The sequence below is a fragment of the Prosopis cineraria genome, unplaced genomic scaffold (assembly GCF_029017545.1).
Source record: "Prosopis cineraria cultivar Desert tree isolate PC_DT_omini unplaced genomic scaffold, ASM2901754v1 PC3, whole genome shotgun sequence".
Lineage (NCBI taxonomy): Eukaryota > Viridiplantae > Streptophyta > Magnoliopsida > Fabales > Fabaceae > Prosopis > Prosopis cineraria.
Window position 1 is genome coordinate 35,953,244 of NW_026555334.1, and position 26,493 is coordinate 35,979,736.

At 32.1% G+C, this 26,493-nt stretch overlaps 1 protein-coding gene and 1 pseudogene across 1 annotated transcript; one reads left to right on the forward strand and one right to left on the reverse strand.

The window, feature by feature from the left end:
* Nucleotides 1–276: 276 nt before the first annotated feature.
* On the reverse strand, nucleotides 277–9,563 carry LOC129306155 (alpha-mannosidase At3g26720). The gene is made up of 29 exons (XM_054946556.1): nucleotides 9,058–9,563; nucleotides 8,868–8,951; nucleotides 8,694–8,782; nucleotides 8,338–8,512; nucleotides 7,996–8,115; nucleotides 7,807–7,890; nucleotides 7,617–7,688; nucleotides 7,234–7,347; nucleotides 7,003–7,103; nucleotides 6,832–6,925; nucleotides 6,540–6,707; nucleotides 6,381–6,470; nucleotides 6,208–6,273; nucleotides 6,017–6,073; nucleotides 5,442–5,661; nucleotides 5,192–5,322; nucleotides 4,929–4,997; nucleotides 4,504–4,563; nucleotides 4,326–4,397; nucleotides 4,130–4,177; nucleotides 3,791–3,910; nucleotides 3,497–3,562; nucleotides 2,480–2,592; nucleotides 2,281–2,365; nucleotides 1,875–1,985; nucleotides 1,680–1,775; nucleotides 1,464–1,511; nucleotides 879–947; nucleotides 277–799 (listed from the first exon to the last, which is right to left on the reverse strand). Exons 1-29 carry the CDS (start codon nucleotides 9,253–9,255, stop codon nucleotides 557–559), a joined length of 3,063 nt encoding a protein of 1,020 aa, XP_054802531.1. The 5' UTR covers nucleotides 9,256–9,563; the 3' UTR covers nucleotides 277–556.
* A 2,051-nt stretch (nucleotides 9,564–11,614) lies between these two features.
* Nucleotides 11,615–14,037, forward strand: LOC129306463 (uncharacterized; annotated as a pseudogene).
* Nucleotides 14,038–26,493: the final 12,456 nt, after the last annotated feature.

The following is a 26,493-nucleotide window of genomic DNA, read 5'->3' on the forward strand; positions in this document are numbered from 1 at the left end:
CTCAATTAAAAAAGGACCTTCCTTTTTTGTCATTTTTTATTATTTTTGAGGTCCTTTTCCGCATTCTCTAATCAGCTAAAAGTTAAACTTAACTTCCATTAACAACAGAAGCCACATTATAGTATTTTTAAAAGTTAAAGGAACAATTTACATAATAAATGAATTCAAGATTTATGATGTTACTTGATTAAAAGTTCATAAGATAATTTAATTTCTCTCCTTTTTCCCCCACATTCCCTCCCAACCAAACAAGAGATCAATCCTACGAGAGTGAGGTAGAAAGAAAAATAGAATGAATCAATTAAATAACCTTGTTCCGCATTTCGCTGGAAAGTCTCCATTTGAACTTCTCAAACACTCGAATTAGAGATAATTACATACATAATGTCTATAAAATTAATTATGTATTTATCATTATTTTTTCATCTCAACATTAATCATACGCAGGAAGTATGGTTTTCAGTCTAGTTTGACAGAGCAAATCAAGAACTGTCATTTTCTGGTTCTCCTAGTCACTGCAATTCACCAGCTAAAAAGCTGTTCTCTTTCGAGTTTATTATTGGGAATAGACATCATCATCTCCTCGCTGAGTGACAGTTAGAAGGGGATAGAGGTCGAGAAGGAATGTTCGAATTTCCATGGGAGCAAGTTCAACCACCAACTTCGCAGGATCAACAGGGCCTCCCCTTACCACCTTATGTTCTTCAGAAGAGCCTTGAACCTTCCACTCCAACCTCGTCTTTTCCATTTCAGCTCTTTCTTGATTCGCAGACAAACTCATCTCAGTCACTTTAATTATCTGAAAAGTCAAGGAGTTGATATAAGTAGAAAATACATGAATATGTGGAAAAGTAGTTCGAAGTAGTTACCGTTCCTACCTTCCTTTCGGGAAACAGCTTCTTTAATTCTACGCTTGCCATTACTGAATAATCTTTGTCCTCTCCAATCTACATCAGCATTAATCACCCAACAAACAACATTTACCATAGGTAAGATAAATTGAGATCTCAATGAACACTAAATATTTGATAGCTGAAGATAGATTAAACTACGCATGCACCTCATGCATGACAAATATCATAATCACTTGCATCTAGTCTATAAAATCTCCTTACTTGTATGCTTCTATTCTATGGTTGTAATTCTGCGAACTTGCTACAGATCTCTGACAATTGATACTTAAACATAATGGCCAACATATATGAAGTAAGAAATGTGACTTGTTTAATGTTTATTTATGCTTTTATATTTTAGTTGCAATGCATATCTTAAATGCTTGCAGCAAAGGTCCGCAACAAAACTTTTATTAATCATGCTTGGAAGTGCCAGACAATAGTCCTGCACCGCGAACTATGAAAAGCAGATTTTTCTGTCCTATGCCCTAGAAGTAGCGATGGCAGTTTAAATTAGACAGGTGAGAAGAACTAGGATTTTTTCGCTGAATCAGGGTAAGCAATTACAACCTCATAAAGATGAGCCAATCTAACAAGTACTTTTCCATTGTCAAGTTCCTGCAAAATGTTCATAAAAAAGGAATAAATATACATGACAAGACTAAAGATGCAGGAAAGGTACCAAAAGGCATCCTAAAATCCAATCTTTTGTTTTTCCTTTCAAAATGCCCGGGGATCCCAATATTCTGAACCCAGAACGTACTTCAAAGGCACTTCCTCGCATACCTGGAGGGTTATAAGAGCAGTGTTGTTTGGTAAATTGTATGAAGAATCTGTGCCAGAAAATGTTGACGATGGGAAATGCAACCATTTATCCTCATCCTGCAGAAAAACCCCTCATTAACTTAGTCCAAAAAGAAGAAGAAGAAGAAGAAGAGCTAGCTCCAGCGGAACATACTGTATCTCCTTTCCCTCTTGTACCTGTTCTGTAAAGGCCAATAGCAGTGGTGAATATATTTCCTGGCCTACAGTACGACGCCACTTGGCACCTTCACTGATGTGGTCAATTCTAAGATACAATTTTCCTTGGATCTGAAATTTCATGATATAGTTAAGGCTTTAGTTGGTGATAACAGCGACATTTGCAACACAATTGATGTCTTGCAACATACACTAGAATCCAACAGTGAAGAATATATTTGATTGGAGGAGATCACCCATAATTGCGTACCATGTTTGTAGTTACAAATAGTCAACTTTACTAAAGAGAACTTCGTTAAACAAGTGAAAGATGTCCTCATATGGGTGGGAGAATAAATATCTCACAATATTTAGCAAGTGCTAGCCTGCTAGTAATAAATGAGTTGGTTCATAAATTATACTTAACAGTTAAACCTTCACACTGATCAACAATGCAAACTGTTTCATTGAGTGCCTCACCAACTCCTCTTGAATCATCATGAAGTAACCTCCTGAAAAAAAGCAAGGAAGAAAATCAGAGACCAAAAAGAAGCCAGTTATTATTCACTATATTATAATGTATTAAAGAAATTAGCATGCAGGAACGTATCAGAAATACAATCAACCTATGAAGCATCAGCTCTACTTGACCATCTACCAAGCTTGATCCTCCCACTGAGCGGTCCACCAACACTGAGAGTTCCATACTACGATCTTGCACATACATTCCTAAATTAACCTGCAAAAAAGGCAGGAGCCATGACTTGCATAAATGCATTAATGTCCATTTGAAACATAGAGCAGATAGTTCAAAATATAAGTAAAAGCAAGTATCAAACTTATTTGAAACATTTAGCCTTGTTTCAGATACATTGAAGTTTGAATTAGCAGAAATGTAAAAACCTTAGGAGTTCAATGGACTTGACATCTATTGCAACCCTACTGTTCAGCAAGTGAAAATGCAGAAATAATAACAGAAAAACAGCCAACAAATCCAAGGAAATACTAAGGTTTGCTATTAATACTTCCAAAATGCTAAATCAATGTTACGAAGCCTTCACTGATTCAGAACAAACCCTATTCCTACTACAACCAAAATACCCAAACAATAACTAAGGAACTAAAACACTGCAATGCTCAATGATCATGCCCTCTGGTTTTCGAGAGCCAGTCTCTCCTTTCACCAAAATACCAAAATATGACTTGATTTTTGCTAGGATACTCCAACCACTAATATAAGCCAAAAAGTAACATTCACAGTCTCCAATACTACCCTCAGGCATAGCCCAGACCTATAGCAACCCTACAGCAACTCTAATTGCTTGTTTCTTTCTCCTTAACGTTAGGAATCTCAAGGTCAATGCCCTGATCATCAAAAAGTTGCTTTCCCTTTTCTTGAATCTTCCTAAGTTTCCTCTCATAGGCCATTGCAGCAAAAGTGGTTCTATCAACATCCATCTATAGAAATCTCCACCACCCCCCCCCCAAAAAAAAAAACCCCACACACACCATGAGAAGAAAACCTATTTGCTTGCCAGCATGAAAGCTCAAGGCAATATAGTCTACAAGCTGAACATTGACATATAAGAAAGTCAGAAAGTAGATGTAGGAATTAGGAGGAGCAATTTATTTGAAGAGCATACAGGGTAATAATTTCCAGCAATTGGTTGATTTATTTCTAGATCCCAGTCTGTCCTAAAATCTCGAATCTGCAAAACAAAAGAAAATATCAGAATACAAAAGGGATGTAATCAATAAATCCATGTCTAAATTCAAGTTAACCTTTTCCTTATATATGAATTTTACAATTCTCACCAAAAGTCTCAAACTCCCAATTATAGCCGTTGCTTGGAAGATAAAGGCAACAAATAAACTACATATTCCAATATCAACAACCTATTTTTTTAATAGAAAGACAGCAGATAAAAATATCATACCCTTTTTATGAAATCCCGTCCATTAGAATCTGTGTAGAATGTTTTGTTGGTCTTCATTGCAGTTGTAATTTGAGTAATGATTTCTTTCCCAATGCCGTCATCCACAGGTATAGGCCCAACCTAGGCAAATATGAATATGTTTAATATGCATACCATGAACTGTTGTACAGCCACATAAAAAAAGAGAGAATTACATATAAATCCCACACAACAGTTGTCATTTTCCTTTGCTAAATTGTCAATGGACCTTATAGTATTTGATTGTGTTGTGTGGGACTTCAAAGTAATCCTCCCATAAAAAAAATTGGCTACATCAAATAGCAAGACAAGTTAACCTACTGTGAACTCAACTTCAGCATGCTCCTTTTCCTTGAATATCCTTGTAGTCTGCAGAAAAAAATATGAAAGCTTATGGCCAAAAACAGAGCTTTTACAATTGTTTTCAGGGAAGAGGAGTTGCTTTTTCTTTTTTTTTGGGCAGGGGTTGTTGGGATTTGAAATGAATAGTTGAATAGATGAACAAGAACTAAAATACCTGAGATATCCATGGGTTGAGCTGTTGATGTATTTCATCCAATACTGGACCACGCAGGACAGTTATAGGAGTCTGAGCTCACATAAACAAGCAAAATAAGCATGTTTAATTGTTCTTTGTATCTATCATGAATAAAAAATTAGCATCAAAGGTGAAAAATTTGTGAAGAGTTTGTAACCTGGGGATCAGGCTTTATGAGCACTGAACCATTTGGACGGAAGACATATGCCCCAGAAGCCTTCAACAAAAGATAAAGAAGTTGACAATTTAACAAATATTTTTGGATCATAAGAATGGCTGAAAGAAGTTGTAGATTAAATAAGTAAGAAGGAAGGGTCTTAAAAAGTAGATTGTTCATGTTATACACAACAAACTACAAGGAACTCAACAAAATGAAAAGTACAACTACAATCTAGCAGGACCAACAAGAGCAACATATATCCAGAATCAAGATGAAGGAAAAGTATTTCTTTCTTAATAAAATACAAACCTGCATGGGCACACTAAATGATGTGCCTGAAATTGCCAAATATATTGTATAACGCACAAAGGAATAACTGGGGATTATTGCAAGCGATACTTCAAAGATATAGAAATTAGTACCTGAGGATCTTTATCTGTCCCATCATTTCCAGAATAATAACTGTATGATTGTTCAACTGATGCTGTAACCTTTAGCCATAAACAAGATAAGAAGAAAAAATAAAAAATCTTATCATCACTGACATTATTTGTTCAGGATAAAAATTGAAGAGTGTTGGCTATTCTGATTTGGCCAGAAATCTCAAGTTTTGATATTCAAATTAGGAGCATGCAGGAACAAAAATAAAAGTAGGAAAACCATAATAAATGCGCCTTGATTTTACCAGATTTCTGCTGTTAATGTAATGAGTAAGTTTCCCTTCATCTGCAGAATAAATTAGCTTCAGATTCCCCTGTCCAACTTCGATACTATTATTTGTAAACCCAAATGCTTTTGAGATTATGGAACTTTGTCCTGCATTAATGAGTCAAGGAAATTTTTTCAATAACCCAGATGCAATATTGTGCAGCAGTCCAATTTTACAGAGGAAGAGGGATAGGGTGAGAATTAGGGTTGGAAGCAATATCTGTAACTTGTCTGTTTAGGCCTTGAAACTTTGTAGATGCTGAAACCAAGAGGAGGCACAGACACTGGAAATGCAAGCAAATACTTGGGCTCTAAAGAAGGAGCTTTTCCTATATGTGCTTTGACGTAATGTTTTCTTATCCTCATAGTGGCATTTGATAAAGGCAGAAGCTGAGACTCAATTTCTTTCCCAGCAAAGTCCTGGACAAAAACCTTTTCTATGGAAACCTGAGGCATGTTTGTTTTGGAGTCAGTCACATATAAATCAAGGTTTAAAGTTTCTCAATAGATATAAATAATACATTTGTCTATAAAAATGTTTTTAAGTGTTTAAACAAATCACATCACATCCATGATTTGTTTCAATGTACAATTTCTGCTAGTATGTTTATTGGTTGTGTGCACTGTGCAATTATCCATACACGCATGAGTAGGGGGCGCACACAATAGGATAGAAGCAAACAAACAAATAGAGCTTTTGTAATTAGTTCATTTTAGTCAAACTTGAAAGAACTATCATAATAAGAAACATACAATGTCAGGAAAAATAAAAGAATAAGGAAAAACAATTGAGAGAACATACAGGAATTCGAATTACTTCCTCTCTCTCCCATGCAAGAGGATTATACACAACGACCACCTACAAGAGACCCCCAGATATTGAGAAAAAAATTTTCATAAGAAAGAATCATGTCTCATCAAAGATCAGAGGGATATAATTTTTTTTTTTTAATGGTTGGCAGTTACTAAAATATGATACAATCATAAACTTACCAAGCTTTTCCCGTCAGACAAGTTAAGTTCTGAGGGAGGGCAGTAACTTATATTAAGAAGAGGACACTGCCAACAGATCCACCATAAAGAATTCAGTAGATGATCACAAAAGGTGCAATAACGGATATCACATTTAAACGAAAGGAAATTCTGCAACAAGTATAATGTCTTGCCTGATGGAAGTCTGTCACTTGATTCCCTCCATGCAAACTTAGTCTTTGGTTTACAAAAAAACTAAGAGCAGATGCAACCAACTTCTCTGTCTGGAAATTAAAAGAATTTAAAATAGAAGTTTATGATGTCAAAATTTAAACGAAAAAATAATTAAGCACCTCTGCATAACCCATTGAGATTCGCTTTGCATAATCAGAAGCAACATGCTGTCTTTCTGTACCACTAACTGCATCATGATGCTGAGCAATCGCCAAAGCATCTGCTAATGCATCAGTATTTGGCCCTGATTTGCTCCTTCCTTTAAGGAATTCGAGCTGTCTTGCTGCCTAGAAGCCAACATAAGAAGTAATAGATTTTCCCCAAAGACGAATAAAAAATGATTTTGATTTATGAGAGCTCATGAGGGCATAACAAATTACCCTAGAAAGTAAAAGAAGCCTTAGACTTTACCTGATAGTAACCACTCATCACCCTAACATAACCCTTTAAAGCTGGCCTACTTGTAAAATAGCCAGTCCAATATGCATTTGGATGATCAGCATACCTGGAAATTTGTATCATATTCAAAATTGAGCTCTGTGAAGTCTAAATCTAACAATAAAATATCCAAGAGAAACTCACGGGAAGAAATCATCCAATTTGAGTGGCCATTCCTCATTTGCTGCATATTTTGCGTCAGTATATATAGATGGCGTTGAATATAATGCATTGACACGCCCATCCTGAGAGTATGCCCCAAAAAAGTACCATAGTCATAAGTCAAAAGAAGAAGCCGAACCTATGAATATCACCAGAGATAGGAAAAATGTCCTTGAGAGAATATTTTATGCAATAGCAGTAAAGATAGATTACCAGATTGACATAATGGATAAACTTGTCCATCTGTCTGAACCATGAATTCGCATATTGATAACGGAAGTCAGTTCCCATCGTCCACATGATGTGATTTGTCCTAGTGACATTAGCCTGGAAACAGGCAGACAACTACTTTTAAACCACAATTCCAATGATTTTCAAAAATCCTATCACTAACAAGATAAAACATAACTAAGGACTTAATAATTAATTTACAGTCTCATGGAGAGATGGTGTTTCTGTTGCATCATCAGTCCGCATCCACAGGTTACACTATTAAACTTTAACTTGCTTCTTATACCTCTTATATGCATTTAAGTTGAAATGAGAAACACATTTGATCCAACAAAATGGCAGCTCAAGAGTCAGCCAGATCTTACCTGAGCTAAAGCTGCAGATACAAAGTCATTGACTCGTTCTTGAACATTATAGTCAAACAGGAGAATGTCATCCTTCAATTCACAGAATGGAGAATCTTAGCAAATGTAAGAACAGGGTATTAAATGAATGGCCAAAGAAAAAATGATCAAGGCATTAAACGTTTCCTCTTACTATAAAATAAAATCCTACCTGAATAGGAGGGGAAACATCATTTATCTCAAATGTAAAACCATCAGGAGGATCATAATGCCTAGGAAATATCCCAGTAAATATCTGCAATGAAGTTAGCCACGAAAGTAACTCATGTGAATTGATTTGCAAACAAGTTTTTACAGGAAAATGAAGAAACAAAATTCATTTTTAAGTTAGATAACTCACTTGTGAAGAGGATCCAAGGGACCTGGAACCCCTCCACACAACCTCGAGAGTCTTCTCCTTCAATCGCTTGGCTCTATCTTGGTAATCAATTCTTGCGAAAAAGAGTGAATCAAATCCTAGCTGCAGCAGAAACAGTCACATATTATTTAGAGATTGTATACAAATAAAGACATAGCAAAATGGAAGTCATTTTAGAAAAATATTAAAATTCCAAACCTAAATACAGTCACCTAAATTAATAGTTATAGGAATTGTACAGATATCATTCGATAAGAACCGGTACAGATATAACTTATCTTAAAAAAATTGTACACATATTTCTACAGGTTAATAAAGACATACCTCGGCACCAAGCATATAAGCCTGAACTGCAGAATGGCCAAAAGGATCAATCTGCCAGCCAACTCTTGGAATCTTGCCAAATTCATCTTTGATGAATTGATGCCCCAGAGTTGTCTGATCAATTAGATCAATATAATGCGGGGTGGCCTCATCATGCATACACATGCCCCCATTTCTTCAAAAACAAACCAAAGAAAAGAAAGAAAGGTAGAAAGCAAGACTACTATCAGTCATCGATTAATGTATAATGTAAGAAAGGTTCCATTCTAGAAGTAGAAAGAAACAATAGAACTAATCTTTGATGTCCAAGATAATCAGTAGCTACTGACAGAAGAAATAAAGCATTAGATGATTACATGAATTCCAGCTGACCCGAGTTGACCAGCTCTTTCACCTTAGTTTTCATCGCTTTGCTTTGCTGTCTCCACCACCTCTGGAAAAATGCCTGAAATGGGAAAAGTTAAAATTTACCTTTCAAAACTTCCAACATTTTGAATTAAACAATTATGCCAGTCCCAAAAGTGTTTTACCATCTCAACATAGATGAACTTGCGATTCTTATCGTCCAGTAACGCAGATATCACGGAATCCAATACGTTCTGTACACATGCACCCTGTCCAGCAAACCAAAACCACATTCAAACATGCGAGAAATCCTTCGGTAATCAGCTAAGTAATTTATTTATCCTTTTTCCCTCATCGAAGTAAAAGAGTACAAACCCGAATGGAATTATTGCCTCCAACATAGTATTGATCAACAGTCTTGAGCCAGCCCACATCATCGTGAGAGTGAGGCACCAAATGGACATTAATTTTGTCAGGGACGATACTTTTTGTGGTATTGTACTCTATATACTCTGACTTCCCACCCACAAATCCCACCACTAATACCGCAAATAACACCGCTGCGATCGCCATGGCTGCTACCTACGGAGCTCAGAATGTCCCCGTCAAGGCACTGAGTTAGAAATTACCACATTTCTGAGCCAAGTTGCCAGCGAAACATTCAAGTTTCATTACTTATAAGATCAGCGATCTTTCACGCTGTCAACAGTCAAGATTCCGAAACTTTGGGTGGTCAAAGGAAAGGAGACAAATAAATCCGTAAGAATTGTTCGATCTTGCAGCTCTGATGAAGTTGATATCATTGACCATTAATAATGTTCCCAATACTTTGAGAGTAATTAATGGTGATAAACTGACGATCCTACTCAAAGCTGCGGAAGCAGTATATTTAAGCATACCCAAGAAAATAACTTGCTGGATATTGGATACTAATTCTCTCTCTGTTTTTTTTTAATAACTCGCTGGATACTAATTTAAGCTGAGCAGTTCTGAGCTGATAATTTAGCTCTTCTGGTCATTTCTGATTTTTTTCTTTATTAAAAAAAAAATCTGTGTGTCTAAACGAGGAAAGAAAGTTACAACATGCTAAATAATTTTGAACATTGACTAAGTTACTGAATCCTAGTTTATTGGCCTTTTAACTAAAAGAAAACAAGCTGGATGATTTTGAACAATGAGATAAAATGCATAGTTTAATCGTAACTGTTTTGTAACACCAAAATTGTTTCTGATAACAGAAATTGGTATATCAAACAAAGTAATAAAAAATATTTACCTGGCTCAACATTACATATATATATTAAAATAATTTTCAGATCATAAAATTAAATATTATATATTTTCGCACATATATCAATATGATTTAGCATCTATTTTATGAGAAAATATAATAAAACCCCACCAAAAATATATAAATGATAATTAAACCTCTTAAAATATCATAATTATGCTAAAATTTTTATGTGCTTCTCTAACATTAATAATTTTAGATTAAATGATTAAATTATCTTTTATTTAAAATAAAAAAATAGCATATTTACATGGAAAGTTGTGATATTTTATTCAGTTTTGTAATTTATAAAATAAAAGTTGTAATTAGTTATTTTTATAATTAAAATTTTAATGGTAAAAGAAATTTCATTTGAGAAGTTAAGATTTTTTGTTCAATTTTTGTAATTAACAAAATAAAAATTGTGATTACTTAAATAAAAATTATTTTTGATTATTTTCAAAACTTGAATTTCAACAATAAAAGAAATTTTATGTGAAAAGTTGTAATTTTTTATTCAATTTTTATAATTTATAAAATTAAAGTTGTGATTATTTAAATAAAAATTTTGATCGAGACTTGATTATTTTCATAACTTATTTATCAATCATAAAAAATTTTATTTGAAAAGTTATAATTTTTTATTTAATTTTTACAATTCACAAAATAAAAGTTATAATTACTTAAATAAAAGTTGTAATTGAAAAAATAGAGTCAAACCCGTTATTTTTATTTTAAACAAAGGGTAATTTAATCTTTAACCTAAAATCATTAATGCTAGAAAAGTATATAAAAATTTTAAAAAAATTATGACATTTTAAAAAATTTGATTACATTTATATATTGTGGTGTAATTTTATTGTCATTTTTCCAAATTCTCCTAGACTCTAAAAGATGGTTTTGAATTTTGATACATATTAAACCAAAACGAAAATAATTGGCTAAGTATGTGTCTGGTTTTTAGTTTACATATGACAAAAGTTCATTTAGAGGGTCTAATTGTTTGTTGGATTTGGCAAAAATACATCTTATATATAATTTGAATGTACTTTTAAGAATTATCCAAACATGTTTTAATATTAATAATAAGGAAAATTTGTAACTTTTTTATCTTCTTTCTTGTGTTTTTTTTGTTTTTGCTTTTACACTTGATATCTTAAAGTATTTGGGTATGTTGAGTTAATTGTCCCTTCAATCCATTTCAAACTAATTCAGCTCTCCACTTATTAGTGAGACATATTTCGCATATTCAATTGCACTACTGCATTTTTTGAGACTAAACTGTCTGGATTCCTAACTACTAAAATAAGTGCGGGTTGGTTCTTCCTTTTTCTGTTGAATGACCGTAGTTTCCCCCTCCCTCCAAAAAAAAAAAAACAAAGTGGCCCCTGAGTCTCATGACTTAGCCCATAAACAGTGATACTTGCTCCCTGCAACTTTTGGGTAATAGAGGCTCTCTCTCACAGGTCTCTTCGTTTAATTAATCGAGAGCCAATAGCCGGGCCTGATCGTTACCAAGGGGCCACTATTTCAACTAGTTGTGGCTTGTAATATGGGTCTTTCTTTACAAAAAACAAAGTCGGTGATTCAAATTCAAAACAAACCCAAAGAATTTTATCAAAAAAAAAAAAAAACGCAAGGACAATATAAGGACATACGGTAATCGAATCCCCTTGTTGCTCGGAAGTAGTGAAAAGCACGAATTTTCTTCCCTCACAAATAGTTCGATTATCTGAAACCCTATTTCCTTCACCATCGTTGTCATGGAAGATAGTTTCAGGGTGCGAGTGGACAGGGTGTTTGGTTCTCTGGCTTCGTCTTCGAATTCGACTTCGTCTACTGAGGCGACGTCTCTCAGCTCTCTGTGGTCTCTCTCCGACGACGAGATCCTGAAGAGAGAATGGAATCGAAGCAGGGGCAGCCCCGAGCCCGAACCGGAACCCTTCCCGTCGTTATTCAATGATCGAGCAAGAGCAGCCCGGAAAAGCTCTTCCAGTTTTCGAGATGAGCTGGAGAAGGACCTGGAAGATCTCGACGAGGATGAAGATGTCGAACCGAGGTCTCGTGGGCCTTCGAAGCCAGACGATTATGACGACGAAGAGTGGGAAATAAAGTCCGCCATTGGCCGTGATTGTACTCTGGATTACGAGGTAATTCACTCCTGCGTTTATTAGTATCATCATGATCATTATAATGAAAATGAATGTTACCAGAGCGCACTATGAAGCTTTAAGAATTCTGAGTTATCTTTTCTTTGTGATTATTATGGAGGAACGCCAATTCATGGTCTTGGGGAAAGGGACATAGACAAGGCGCAAAAAAAAAAAAAAAAGCGTACTTCTAATAGAAACAATACTCTAAAACACAGAAAATGCTACAAGAAGGCTATATAGACAAATAAATTGATGTACGGCAAATTTTGACAGATAATAATAAAAAACATAATAATCGGCGAATGTATTAGTCACTAAGATCACTATGTTATCTTATCCTTCAACATCTAAGGCTAGGTCGGATATTATATTTTTAGTACATCCAGTGACTGTTTTGAAACATTTGGACTAGGCTTCAAAGGTGACTCTTAACCTTCAATTCTCACCAAGGCGCCTCAGTTGGATGCCTTGACTGATGCTAGAGGGACTCGAGGCACTTCCAGTTAAGCAACTAGCTGAAGCCAGTGCCTCATAGTGTGAGAGGCTCTGAGCTTCTTGAGTGCCTTAGTGCCTGGGTGAGCGCCTATAGTATAGCTGCATGGTCTTCAAAGTTAGGACCACTTTTCATCCCAAACTCTTTTAAATTAACTATAGCTGTTGCTCAGTTGTTATTTGTTTCAAAGTTCCAGGTCGAAATTTATCTTTTAGAATTTGACTCAATGACCTTGGTGGTAAATTCATGCAGGAAGAGGAAGATCAATATGACAAGCAGGCTGTTGGGAAAGAGAACTCTGGTGACCGCTTGTTTATGAAGGATATAAATGACGATGGGATAGAAATAGATTCTTGCAATGTTCTTCCTGCTTCATTTGGTGACTTTGTGAGAGACCCACGCGCTAATCACTTGGCTGCCAAAATTAGGCTGAAGGAAGATGCTGAAGCAGCTAAAAAGATTGATACACTGCAGGTCTCTGAGAAATCTGCGCCAGGCAGTGATGATCCACATGGAAACACATCTCTAGAGAGAAATAACCCAAAATCAATTTTGAAGAGGAAAGATTATCCTTCAGAGTCCAAACCCCAGAAACGTGTTCGATTTGATTCTCAATATGATGATAGAAGTAATGATGAATCTGAGGGAGCCAGAGACATCTGCATGAAGACTTCTTCAGTGCAAGAGGTCACAGCTTTTAATCGGTTATCACACACTGAAGAGTTCACATCAGCAGTCCCAGATTATATTCGTAACCCGTCAAGATACACACATTATACTTTTGACTCTTCAGGTGACATGGACGACAGTTCTAATAAGCAAGCTTATATGGATTTTCTTTCTCAGCTGAAGAGATCAAAGCCTGCTACTGAATCGCAGGCAGATGATAGATTGGAAGATCTTCCAGCAGTCACATTTATATCAAAGAAGAAATCAGGAGGTGCCACAATGGTAGAGACTGATGCCATGTCAAAGCAAAATATTGATGGAGCAAAAGAGTTGATGCATATAAGGGGCATGCCACTTGGCATAGCTGCTGGTGACACTGAAAATAATGATGTTTGTGCAATGGAGGAGGATGAGCCAGAAGTAATAGATGATACGAAAAAGAGCTCTCAAAAAATGAATCGCCAGTACAGAAGGAAACCCCAGGAACTGGACGTGCCTACTGTTTAGCAGCGTTGATAAATTCCGGAGTTGAGAATGCCAATGTATCATATCACGCGTCAGGATTTTCACGTGGCAATGATGTTGAGCAACTAAGCGGTAAATTCAATGTACTTGAATTTTCCACATCGCTTTTAATTAAGGTTCATGTATTTCGGAACTTTGATTGGAATACATTTGCTGTACATGTTATCCTAACTATTGAATTACCTGTTTGCCTTTTTATATAGTATTTTGAAGTGAGGAGCTCCGTTTCTCAAATTCAGGAAATCTGAATTTTGTACCTGGAGCGACAGTTTCTATTCGTACAAGCTTGTCAACCCAAAAAAAAATAAAAAAATAAAACAGAAATCAAGGTGTGTGATGCTGGGGCTGGTCGAGTTTTGACCCTTGCCCGGCGTCCGCATGGGTTTGGCCGTATACTAAAAACTAAGTGAGGAAAAATGTCACAAGTTTTAATCCGGTTATAATTTAATTCTTAAATTTTAACTTTTACAATTTAAATATTATAGTTTCCATATATTTTAAAAATAAAATTATATAAATTAAAATTATGGTAACATTTATATCTAATATTTTATATTACTAAATCTTTTTAATCTTTATAAATATTATAAATATTAAAGTTTAAATATTTTTAATTTTGATAATTTTATTTTTTATAATATAAGGATTAATATTTAAGTATTTAAAATTATAGAAATTGATTTGTAAGAGATAAAATTAAAAAATTAAAGTATAATTGAGTTAGAATTATAAAATTTGAACTATAATGAGTTAAAAGTTAAAAATTAAATTATAATTAAGTTAAAAATAAAGGAATTAAATGATTATTTTTTTAAAAAAATAAAGTTATTGTTATGAAATTAGAGGAGAGAAGAGCAAAAGTAGAAAGAGAGCGAGAGAATGGAGGAAGCTTTTGATTGATGATATATGAAATACAGGTGAGGTATATTTTATTTAGAGGCATAAGTTTACAATTGAAAATTTTACAAAATAATGATAATAAAGATAATATGAGATATTATTAAAATTTTATTAGGAAAAATTTAATGAGGCAAAATCCTAATAAAGGAAAAGGAGTACTTAATATGTTCATGACACTGCCTCATTAAAAATTGGAAAAAAATATCGTTAAGGAAAAAAAGTGTAGTGTATACTCCCTCCGATCCTATTTATAAGTCATTTCTACCAACCTTATCAATACCAATACAATAAAAATACAAGGAATAAAAGTAAGTAAAATTCCAAACATGCCCCTATATAACAAATCTAAAAAGTAATGTCCTGTTACTTCTTCTCTCTCATGAAGGGTAATTTGGAAATACCTCTCAAATATTACCTAAAAAGACGCACCGTGACTTATAAATGGGACCAAATACACCTTCTAAAATTGGACTTATAAATGAGACCGGAGGGAGTATAACTTTCCCTCAAGACAAATTAATTGATAGTTCTTAGTTTGCGAATTCCAACGCTTTAAACGAACTTATCAAATGTTGTGGTAGGAAGACACTTAGTCAAGATCTGTTGATTATCACTCAAACGTTGAAGCTATCTCATTAAAATCTTTATCAAAAATATTTAGTGGGATAAAATTTTGGTTAAGAAAAAAATAGTATAGCATAACTCTTGCTTTTCCCAACGATGATGTCACTTCTTGATCTTAAGTTGTTGTAAACCAAGCTTGCATGTCATTTAAAAGTGTTCAAAATCAATACACTTTAATTACACCAAATCAACATGAATTGATTAAAATCGATTATAAATGAGGTTTTTTTTTTGGCAAAATTGATTGATTTGGTTTGAATTAGGTTTTTGTTTTTAAAAATTTGAATTAAACTGAATCAAGTCTTATTATATTTATTAAATATATTTTTATAAATTTGTCAAAGTTTTTTCCTTTTTTTCAAGTTTAGTTATTTGTAAATCATTAGTAAAAATGAGTTACAATTAGCTAAATATTATTTATAATTTTTTAATTTTATAATCAAGTGTTTTGAAGATAATACATCAATTTTTGAAAGTTAAATATGCTAATTAATTGTTAAAAATATTTTTTTTGTGATGAAGAGATTTTTTATTGCAAATAATAATTAATAGGTAAAAAATATCAATAAAATATATATATATATATATATTGGTGTTTATGAAAAATATCTCACTAAAAAAGTTTAAATTTAATCTAGACCTAAATCAAACAGTTCAAAAACCAAACTAAATCAATTAGAGAAAAAAATTGAATAGGTTTTTTATTATAGTAAACTAATTGGTTTGGTTCGATTTGATTTTTTTTTAAAACCACACCAAACTGAAACCTATGAATACCTTTTTGTCAACTTCTTGAATGTTGTTGTTGTCATATGCCTTTGTAAGATGATATTCTTTTATGGCTAGACTAGACATGAACTATTGCTTTTATATAGCATTTTGAAACATTTTCTCTATGCATATCTTTTGAATATAAATATATTTTTCTTTTGCCATTTATTTTGTGAAAGCAACAAGAAAAATTATTTAACACATTATCTTATTGAAGATGCGATTTAATTTCACATATGAATAACCTCTTAGAAGTCAATTCACATGGACCAAATTAAACATGTATGTCACACTCAATCCTAATAAAGTACTCATATATACTGATTCTTCAAACATATTATATCAAATGTATAACTTTATTATAAACCAATGCAATATTAGAAATTGCTTTATGATAGCGCTACATATGGTGCTTCAAGACTATGTTTCATTATTCTCTTAAAGAAAAATGATCTTCATTCACATCTAATCATCTTGCATCTTTCCATCTTTCTTTAACAACCAAATGCTTCATATAAAATTTTCAACACATTCAATAATGCTAAATCAACAAGTTTTATTATGCAATATCAATATGTATATAAGCATATATAGGAAAATTTAGTAGCAACCAAAATTTCTTGAGAATTTTGATAGCTTTAGCCATCTTAAACCCTTCTGGGCTTTCATGCAAATATCACTATAAAATTAGCCATATAATAAGCTATAATATTTTATTTCACACATAATAAATTTGTATACTACTAGATAGATAATAGATTTGCAATAGTTTCATCCACCACAACATAATATGTCAATATATATATTAGATCCTTACAGAAAATCCTCATATTAAAAGTTAAACTTTGCATATGACATTTCTCATTTTTCCTGCATAAAAACTCATGTATAATATTGCACTTCATGTGATTGAACTCTAAATTCATAAGCTTCACATGAACAAGTCAATGTAATTCTACTTGCCTTGCATCTTTTTCTTAGCTGATCAATTATCTATCAATCTATCAAGATCCTTGTTTTATTATAATATTTAATTCTTATTGAAAGTGTTTTTGAAAGCTTAATCTTTTTCAGTTCCATTATTTTTTATAATGACATAACTTATTGAAATCTTTTCATTGCTTTCAAGTATTTGAACCTTTTCTAGAGTTTCAAAATCAGTTATTGTAACCTCCATGAGGTTATATCACACTTAATTTTAAATTATGGTAATCCAGTGCTTAACTCACAAAAATTACCAAATTGTAGGATTTATAAATGAATTTCTCAAAATCTATTTCAAGAAATCCCAATTTTCAATCATTCAAATCTCAAACATGTTTTAAGGACTCCAAATTAGAGTTTTGAAAATAAAGCGAAAGCTTAAAAATTAATTGAGACTCAAAAATGAGTTTTAAAACTCAAAATAGATTTTTACACAGAATTAGACACGTGTGCCATGGCTAACGGTTCGTGCACCACAACATGTCTCCTCTGTGCCATGCGCCACAACGCATTGCATGAAATTTGACATATCAGTGCTATCATTTGACAGCACAAGGAGCAAACTTTCATCGCGTACCAAATTTCCATCCGATGTTCGATTAAGATAGTTTTGGTGTTTACACAGAGCTTTCTCTTAGATCTAGTTAATGGCACCAGTTTCACACTCAAATTTATTTTTTATCAAAAGTTGGATACTAAAACCTATTTTGATACATTTTCACAAAATTTCTTAAATGAGGTATCCCAACTCAACCACACGTGCCACTAGCCTACACCAACCCTCCGACCACACTTAATGGACTCTTACAGACTCATGCAACATACCATACTCAAATAAATATACTTATTTTACAAAATCACCACTCAACCTCAATTTTTACAAAACATAAAGGGGAGGAAAAGTTGCACAAAATCAATCATTTCATTCATATTTCTCAAAAATATATATGTTCTTACTTGCACAAGTATTTTGGCCCTATCCACGGGTTCACAACAAAAATTCACTAACCTAGGGCACAAAATACACTAGTTAAACACAAAATCATGCAAGTAGTACACCAATCATGACAATTGCTCTTAGTTGGCAAATACATTAACAATTACACATGTAAATAACTAAAGAGAGACATAAAGATGATTTACTCCACAAATCCTAAGTCTCTGTGTGTTTGTCCCTACTCAGATCTAATGAGCTAGTCCCTAAAAATATTGAGAATTAAGGAGTGAGTATAACTACTCAGTAACCAAGTTTCACTTAACCCTTACAATTGTATATTAATTGTAAATAGATACAAATAGGGCACATAACACATATATCACATAATATTAGGCCACAGTTCACAAAACTAACAATCATGTGACCGGACTTGTCACAAAATATTATATCATGATGTTTTTAAAAACATAACTCAAGGTCGCAAAAATAACAACAATGCACCCTTAACACACGCTGGACCATAATACTAATAACTATGTGGCCGAACTTATATACATGATCATATGCCAACCTTATATCTTTCTGTTACCTTCGACACGAAACCGGTAGCTATCATATGGCTATGTCCTTCACAGACTAGCCCAGCCTTTCACTTATGAGAAGCTACCGGGCCAGGGTTAACTCACTCACTTATGTAATCCGATTTCTCCCAATACTAACAATCATGGGTGTTGTACCCCTAATCTAGTCTCTTCATGAATCGGTGGAGACTAATTAGGTTTGATTCCCTCATAGAACAAGTAGGACAGTCTTGAATCAACCATGGGACAAGGGTCAGTGCCAAGGCTAGTTTTTGATTCTAATGATTACTGTCAATACCACGTGGATTTCAACCAATCTACTCCTCTCCCTAGGCGAACTTCCGCCAATGATCATGCTATGCACATTTCACACATAATATGCATTTAACATTCTTTTCTCAACACTTACACTCACATAACACAAATACCTTACAATTTAACACTTAATTCATCATAATTTTCCACCCATAATAATAAATCATTAGTAATTTTACAAAACATGAAAGGTGGTAGAATCAAAGTTTTCTCTTCTCCAAAACCATTTCACAATCAAGCACTTGTCAATATGCATCATCAAATTAAACTCATAAATTACATTTCACAAACAATTAACATTCAACTATAAAAATTAAGTTTCTCCCGATTACCTCAAACCTTTGAGAGGTCAAAAGTTTACCCCTCACTCTATCAACTTTTTAAAGTTTCAACAAGCTTGAAAGGTTCTAAGACAAACTTATCTACAACCAAATCATAAAGATATCATCATCATTTAGCTCTTTAAGCTCTATCAATATAAAACTCCTCATACACTATTTTACCAACTCATAACCATTACCCATTCATACCCAATGAGCTCATTTGATTTCATTTATGCATATTATTATTAATAACACCTTAAACCATCATTAATGCACATTAACCTCTCCCAACTACTTTATAATACCAATTTTGGATATTAAATGCTCTTATGGACCAACCACTTCTAAAATAATCAATGTAGTGTTCCAATATATTAAATCACTCCCATTAGTCTCATTTTAATCAATGAAATTAGACCCATACTTCTATGGACTAAAAATCCATTTGCCAACTCAAACCCGATTATAAATAATCATAAATGAGAGAGGGAAGGGAAAAAGAAAACACCATAATCTTACCTTGAGTGTTTGGGAGCTTCAACTTATCTAAAATGGGGCTAAAAATTGTGCCCTAACAGTGCCAAAACTAAGCTCTTCGTTCTCCTCCTCTTTCTCTCTTCTGTTTTCATGCAGCTCACGAGCTGATTTATCAAATTTTTGATTGTGCGCCGTGATGCACAATACCTTCCGCCACAGCAGAGGAGCTCGTTACGTTTAAATTGTGTCCATGCACTGTGGTGGACCAACCATACGCCGTGGCGTATGGCACAGAACACAACTCTTCACTTTTTCATCCTCTTTCCTTGCCTGGGTGGCTCGTTATCAATTTGGACTCATTTTTAGGGCTGAAATCACATCAATTATGCCAAATTAAGCCCTTCTAGCCATACACCTCATTAACTTACTAATTACCCTAATTAAGTTAATAAATTAGATTTAAAATTTTTTAGATGTTACAGTTATGTTTTGGCTTCTTCTAGAGTGCCAACTTCCTTAATATCTTAATTATATACTCCTTTTTCTTTCTATAAGATTTTCTTTCTTTAGAACTAATTGGCCTTCTATGCTTCAAGTGTAATTTATTTTTATTTATACAGTTGGAGCATTATTAGCTGAAGCATGAATTTGAATTTTTTTTCTTTCTATCAATATTTACATATCTGGCAGTTATTTTATTTCATGAATGTAACATTATATGAACTTTCGATTCATATATGAGGATCTATACAAGATATTAATAATGCATTCATTTATTTTCATTTTCAACTTTTCATCATCTTTCCCTCATTTTGGAATTACAAACCATATAGTATAAGCTTTTTACATCCATTTGTTTCCTTTAGAAACATCTTGTGTTTCATTTAAAAACAAACAACAAGAAGAAGATTCTTAACCAACATTTATTCCCAACTTCCTTTGAAAGTCTATTTCATACATAGTGGTGGGGTTCATCACAAAATCACAATCTTTGACTCTTGATAAAAATTAAATTGTAGTAGGAGAAATTCACAATACTTTATCGACTTGATACATTTAAGTGGTGCAATCGCAAACTTGAATATTTAAATGAAAAATATTGTCGTCAAAAATTTAGTTTAATCATATAGGAGGTAGCAATAACTTTTCGTAGGCTTTTCTTCATCTCATAATTATTGAGAGCCTAAGATATGAAACCATGTGCTAGCATTTTCAAGTGATTCATCTTGATCACTAAATTGGAAATTAGTTCTTTCTCCTTTACAAACTCCTAATTGTGAATTGATACATACGTGTAATCATTTTATAGATATATCTATCAATCTTATTAAATATTTATATGGTTTATATGGTATCTAAATGGTCCCATTTTAACTCAATATACTCCATAAATATCTAAGACCCAACCCTCATCATTGCTAGTGATAATATCATAATTTTTCCTAAGCAGCACATTAAAGTTCTTAAAGCATATAATGTGTTAGCTATTCAGGAAAGACCTTCTAGTTCTTCCATGAATTTTATTGTGAATTCTCAATAATTTTTGCATCAATATTGATTCAAGATAATTTAATTAGTCAAGCCAAATAATGTCAGGATACCAAACCAAAGTAACAATAAACTTTCAGTTTATTAAAACATGTTTGTTAATTATTATAAACTTATGGTTACAATCTCAATATGACAAATAGTCTTAAACTTAATAACTTATTTGAAACTCATGTAAATAATGTATCACAAATAAATTTTGCTTCATAGTTATGAGAAATCTTTAAAAGACACTATTAGTTTTGTACTATCTAATATAACATAAACAATAACACTATTTATTTCAAAATAAAGGATTATTAATCCTCTTCTTTACACATTATGCAAAGAAATTTTTTTCATATTAAGTTTTCGAGGAAACAAAACATGAATAGTTCTAAATTCATAATATTTTGTAATTACCCTAAAACTCTTGTTTCTTTCTAGCCCTTACAATCAATAAACTCTATAGTATTGATATTTTTAATAATTAAGAGGATCTCAAATATTTCATTCCTTATATATTGATAATAATTTATCTAGTGAGATCTAAATTTTACAATCATTGGCCATAAAAATTATCATATGTTATCATTCTAATTAGAAGTCAACAAGTTAACTACAAAGACTTAGAAGAAAACAAATATGTGTACTTGCTTCTAGAGAGTCCTTTTGAAAGAAGATTATTTTCATCAAAATTTTCTCTAGAATTGATCTTCAAGGACTCCTAAAATAATTCATAAAAATTTCTTTAAAAAGAACTCACTCAACAATGTAACAAGAATTATGCACATACAGTCACATTCATAAATTCATGATTTTAATGGCTTTACATCTTGTATGAGTAACATACCTCTAATGAATGATTTTATTTCAATCCAATTGCAACCATTAACACATATATAAATAGTTTCAAAGAGAACCTTGTCATCAATCAAAATGCATCATATATATTATATTTTGCATGTATATGTCTATGTAAGAGTAATCAAATAGATATTTGTGTACCATGAGAAAAAAAAAATTAATATCCAATATGTTTTCAAATTTAAAACATGCAGATGCATAGAAAGAGGAAAATAACTTGCTCATTCTTGTGAGTATTTACAAATCATCAATGCTTGCTTCAATATGCATACACAACAACATTTGAATATTTGATTGTAACACTTTGTGAATAAATTTCTTTAAACTAGCATAATCACTCTTTGACATTTTACTCAATAGATCATAATCCTTCAAGGCATAGTGGTCATTGATGGCATTTACTTTGAAGGGAGTATTAATTTTCTGTATCATGAATTCTATATATTATAATCCTCAGGATTATAAGAAGAGAATCTCTTAATGCCAACAAAGCATTTTGAACAATGACACTTTGAATCATTAGCTCAGTCAGGGCTATGATATTTATCAAATGATTAACATGCCAAACAAAAATGCCACAAAGTTCATATAATCCACAAAGACCATAAAATGATCTTTACCTTAGTAACGTGGCTTGAGGCCATCTAATCACACAATCTAAAAAATAATAGTTATGGGCCATATAAATGGAACAAGTAATACTTCTTTAAATACCTCTTATATTCTAAATTTATCTTACACAGCTTGGATTAGGTAGAGGATAAATAACTAGACCAAACTATTAGGTTTTGGTGTCAACATTCTATATCATTTTATAGAAGCAAAAGAAATAGAATTTATAGTAGGTAAACATCTTCATCATAAGAACAAAAAAATCACTTAATAAAAACTCAATATTCAGTGGTTCTCAAATTAATTGAAAATTTTGATTTTTCCCATTTAGAAAGAAGGAAAACAATTATACATGATATCCGCATTGTCTATATATTAATTACAAGTTAGTAAAGTATGCACGGCTATATCATCGGATATATAAATTGTTGAAACTCCCATTAATTTTTTTTAAATTTCAAACATCATGTGCAATGGACAAACAAAGGAATAGCAGAGGACAAAAATGATAATCAATGATAATCACAACATAAATGTGATATGTGCTAATTTAGCGTGATTTCATGTGAGTTAGGCTTAGAACAATAATAGCAAACATATAAAATAAGAAATAAATAAATAAACAAATAAATTTAAATGTAGATACTCTTAATATCTACTTTCTTCATTCTATGTAGATAGCTTCAGGATCCATCTTATATAAAGTAGCCATTCATGATCTACTTTATACTCTATGTGGATAGTTTCAAGATCCATCTTATATAATATAAATCTTCATAATCTATTTTGTACTCTACATATATGGATATTTTTATGATTCACTTTATAAAATTTAAATGTAAATATCTGAATCTGCAATATATGCTTTAGATTTTTTTTGTGAATAACTTCAAAATCCATTTTACTAGGTGGTTCCTCATACTTTTGGATATGAAAAACCTTTTCAATAATTAATTCAAAAGAAATGATAAAGTAATTAAAAGATGAGAGTAAGAAAATTACCATATGAATGCAAGTAAAAGCAACTTAGCAAAGAAATAATTAATGAACAAAATAATGAAGATTTGCTCAATTGTTTAATTTAGGATGCCTCCCTTCTTATTAAAGATATTCCTTGACATGAGCAATAGTCTTCAATCTCATAAAGCTAGGTGTATGAACAATTAAGAATAAAGTCACACACATGATTGCCAGAGTTATCTGATAATACGTTATGAAATTAGAGAAGTAAGAGAAGAGAGAAACGTAGAGAGAGTGAGAGAAGGGAGGAAGCTTTTTGATTTATTGATATGTGAAATATAACTGAGAAGCCTCCTATTTATAGGCACATGTTTACAATTGAAAAATTCACAAAAAAATAAAAATAATAATAATAATAAAGATAATACGAGATATTATAGAATAACCAAAAGATATATGAAATTATGAATAACCACTATAATGTATTATTCATAACAGTTATATTTATTTATTATCAGAATATAATACTCCATATTTTTCCTTGAGTTTAATTGTTCGTTGTGTTTGAACAACAAAAATATCAAATGTGTTAAAGATGTAGAGTCTCAAAATGATAAAAGGGTCCAAGAGCTCCCTACCTCTATTTACCTGATGCAAAGCTAATGATGTAAAAGTAATTTGATTAATAAAAATGAAGTACAAAGTTACAGTAATTACAAATGTAAAATGAAAAATAACAAGGTACAAACCTAAGTCCAAAGTAAATTTAAATTGAAACTAAGTAGAGTTTTTGATATGCATGTGTATGTGTGTTTGATTTCGTTAGTTGGGCTCCTTTTATATTGGAATGCTTGAGACTATTGTGCTTGAAGAATCAGGAGCTCGCCTACAAAATATCCATGATTGCTAGACACGGTCTAGCAAGATTTGGCGCACGTCAAACAACTATTCCACATCTTCTTAATGGCCTTCCACCCCTAATCACTTTGAGTTTTAAGGGTCATGCCCCTTGCCTTAGTATGTATTTAGCACGGAACCTTGTACGGAAACAAATTGACCATTGTGTTTGTTTGAGTATTAGGCTTGACATTTCGTTTTTCTTTATCATTGTTATTTTGGGCTTGACGCTTCATTTTAAGCCTAAACAATAATAAATATAACATTTAATTTATTCAAACAATCTCATTAATTACTCAATAGAGTAACAGAATAATTGGGGGGGTGTATGACACATACTCAATACTTTATATTCTGAACTAAACAAAATTTCTAGAAAAAGACTTTTATTTTTGTACTGAAGGAATATATTCGTCAAAAATATTTTTTAAAAAAATAAGGAATTTATTTAAAATTTGTATGTTTGATATTATTTCAATAACAAGTATTCTTTTTTTTAGATCAAATAATTTTATTTAGAATTTTGAGAACAAAAAAGGCCCAACCAAGTTAATACCTAGCCAGGCTGAAAAAAATTTTTATTCCTTATTCTATAGTTTATAAATAGAATATAGAATATTATTCTATTATAATCTTAATAATACATTTTCTTTCGCAGAATGTTAAGAATTCAATTTAAAATTAAATAAAATTTTAAGATTAAAACATCTAGAAGTTTCAGTGTAATAATAAAATTAATTTGTTATATATAAGATATTTCGAGAAAAATAATCTTACGAAATTAGTTGAATTAAAAAGTTGAAAAAAAAAACATGCATTGACTCTCGATAAGAGAAATATTCGGACTAATGTGTAAAAAATTACTTGATGCGACAAAAAAAAAAGTATTCTCATCATAAACATTTCCATCAATTCAAACTTTCTTTGAAACATCGTTTTTTTTTTTCCTTTTGGAACATGCAAAATAAGCTTTAAAAGTCGTGACAATGTGCTGGCCATTTGGCAATAGAGCCCAGTGTGACCTGAGTAACTGGGTTGTTTGGTCCTCATATTCTGGGGTCCTCACTGCCATTCTCCCATATAGGGGTAAATAAAATCGAATTGAAATTAAAAATTAAATTGAATCGAATCGAATTTTATCTATTTAATTTAGTCTATTTGATTTTTCAGTTCGATTCGATTTTTTTATTTTAAATATTTCGGTTGATTGGTTCGATTCGGTTAGTAAAATTTAAAATCGAATAGACTGAACCGACCGAATTACATATAATTTATTAATTTATAAATTATATTTAATTTATAAATTATTTTATTTTTATTTTTATTTTTTATTTTAATAAAGAATAAAAATAATAACATCACTTGAAACCCTATTTCAGTTAATCACTCTCATTAAGAGGTATTGTGACTGAATTATGGAACCATTATTTGATCATCGGTATTTATTTGTGATTGTTTATTTGATTATCTATACCTTTATAATATTTGGGCTTTATGTCATATGGATGTAATTAGAATGGACTCATTGAAAAAAATGAATAGAAAAAAAGGCCCAATTTTATAGTATTATTTGTTTTAATATTTAAAAAATAGGCTCAATTTTAACAGCCAAATATGAAACCGAAAAACCGAATTAACCGACCGAACCGAATTATCAAATTTCAGTTCGATTCAGTTTTCATTTTCAGTGTTATTCAATCGATCGATTCTGCATATTTTAAAACCGAACCGACCGATGCTCACTCCTATTCCCATGTAAAAACCCCACCTTTACAATGCTGATGTCTCAGAAACTAAAGCCATCAGCCCTTGGAGGGATTGCCCTGGTGTTACCAGTGATTATTAGAAAACATCAACACCCACACGTGAAACTGTATAGGACCATTCCTTTTTTTTTTTTTAATCAACTGAAGATACATCAATCCA

Coding starts and splice junctions, on each gene's coding strand:
- LOC129306155 (XM_054946556.1), bottom strand. CDS start 9,255: ATGGCGATCGCAGCGGTGTTATTTGCGGTATTAGTGGTGGGATTTGTG. Junction 7,689..7,806: donor ATGTTTCCCCTCCTATTCAG/GTAGGATTTTAT, acceptor TGTGAATTGAAG/GATGACATTCTCCTGTTTGA. Junction 6,708..6,831: donor TGATGAGTGGTTACTATCAG/GTAAAGTCTAAG, acceptor GTTGGCTTCTAG/GCAGCAAGACAGCTCGAATT.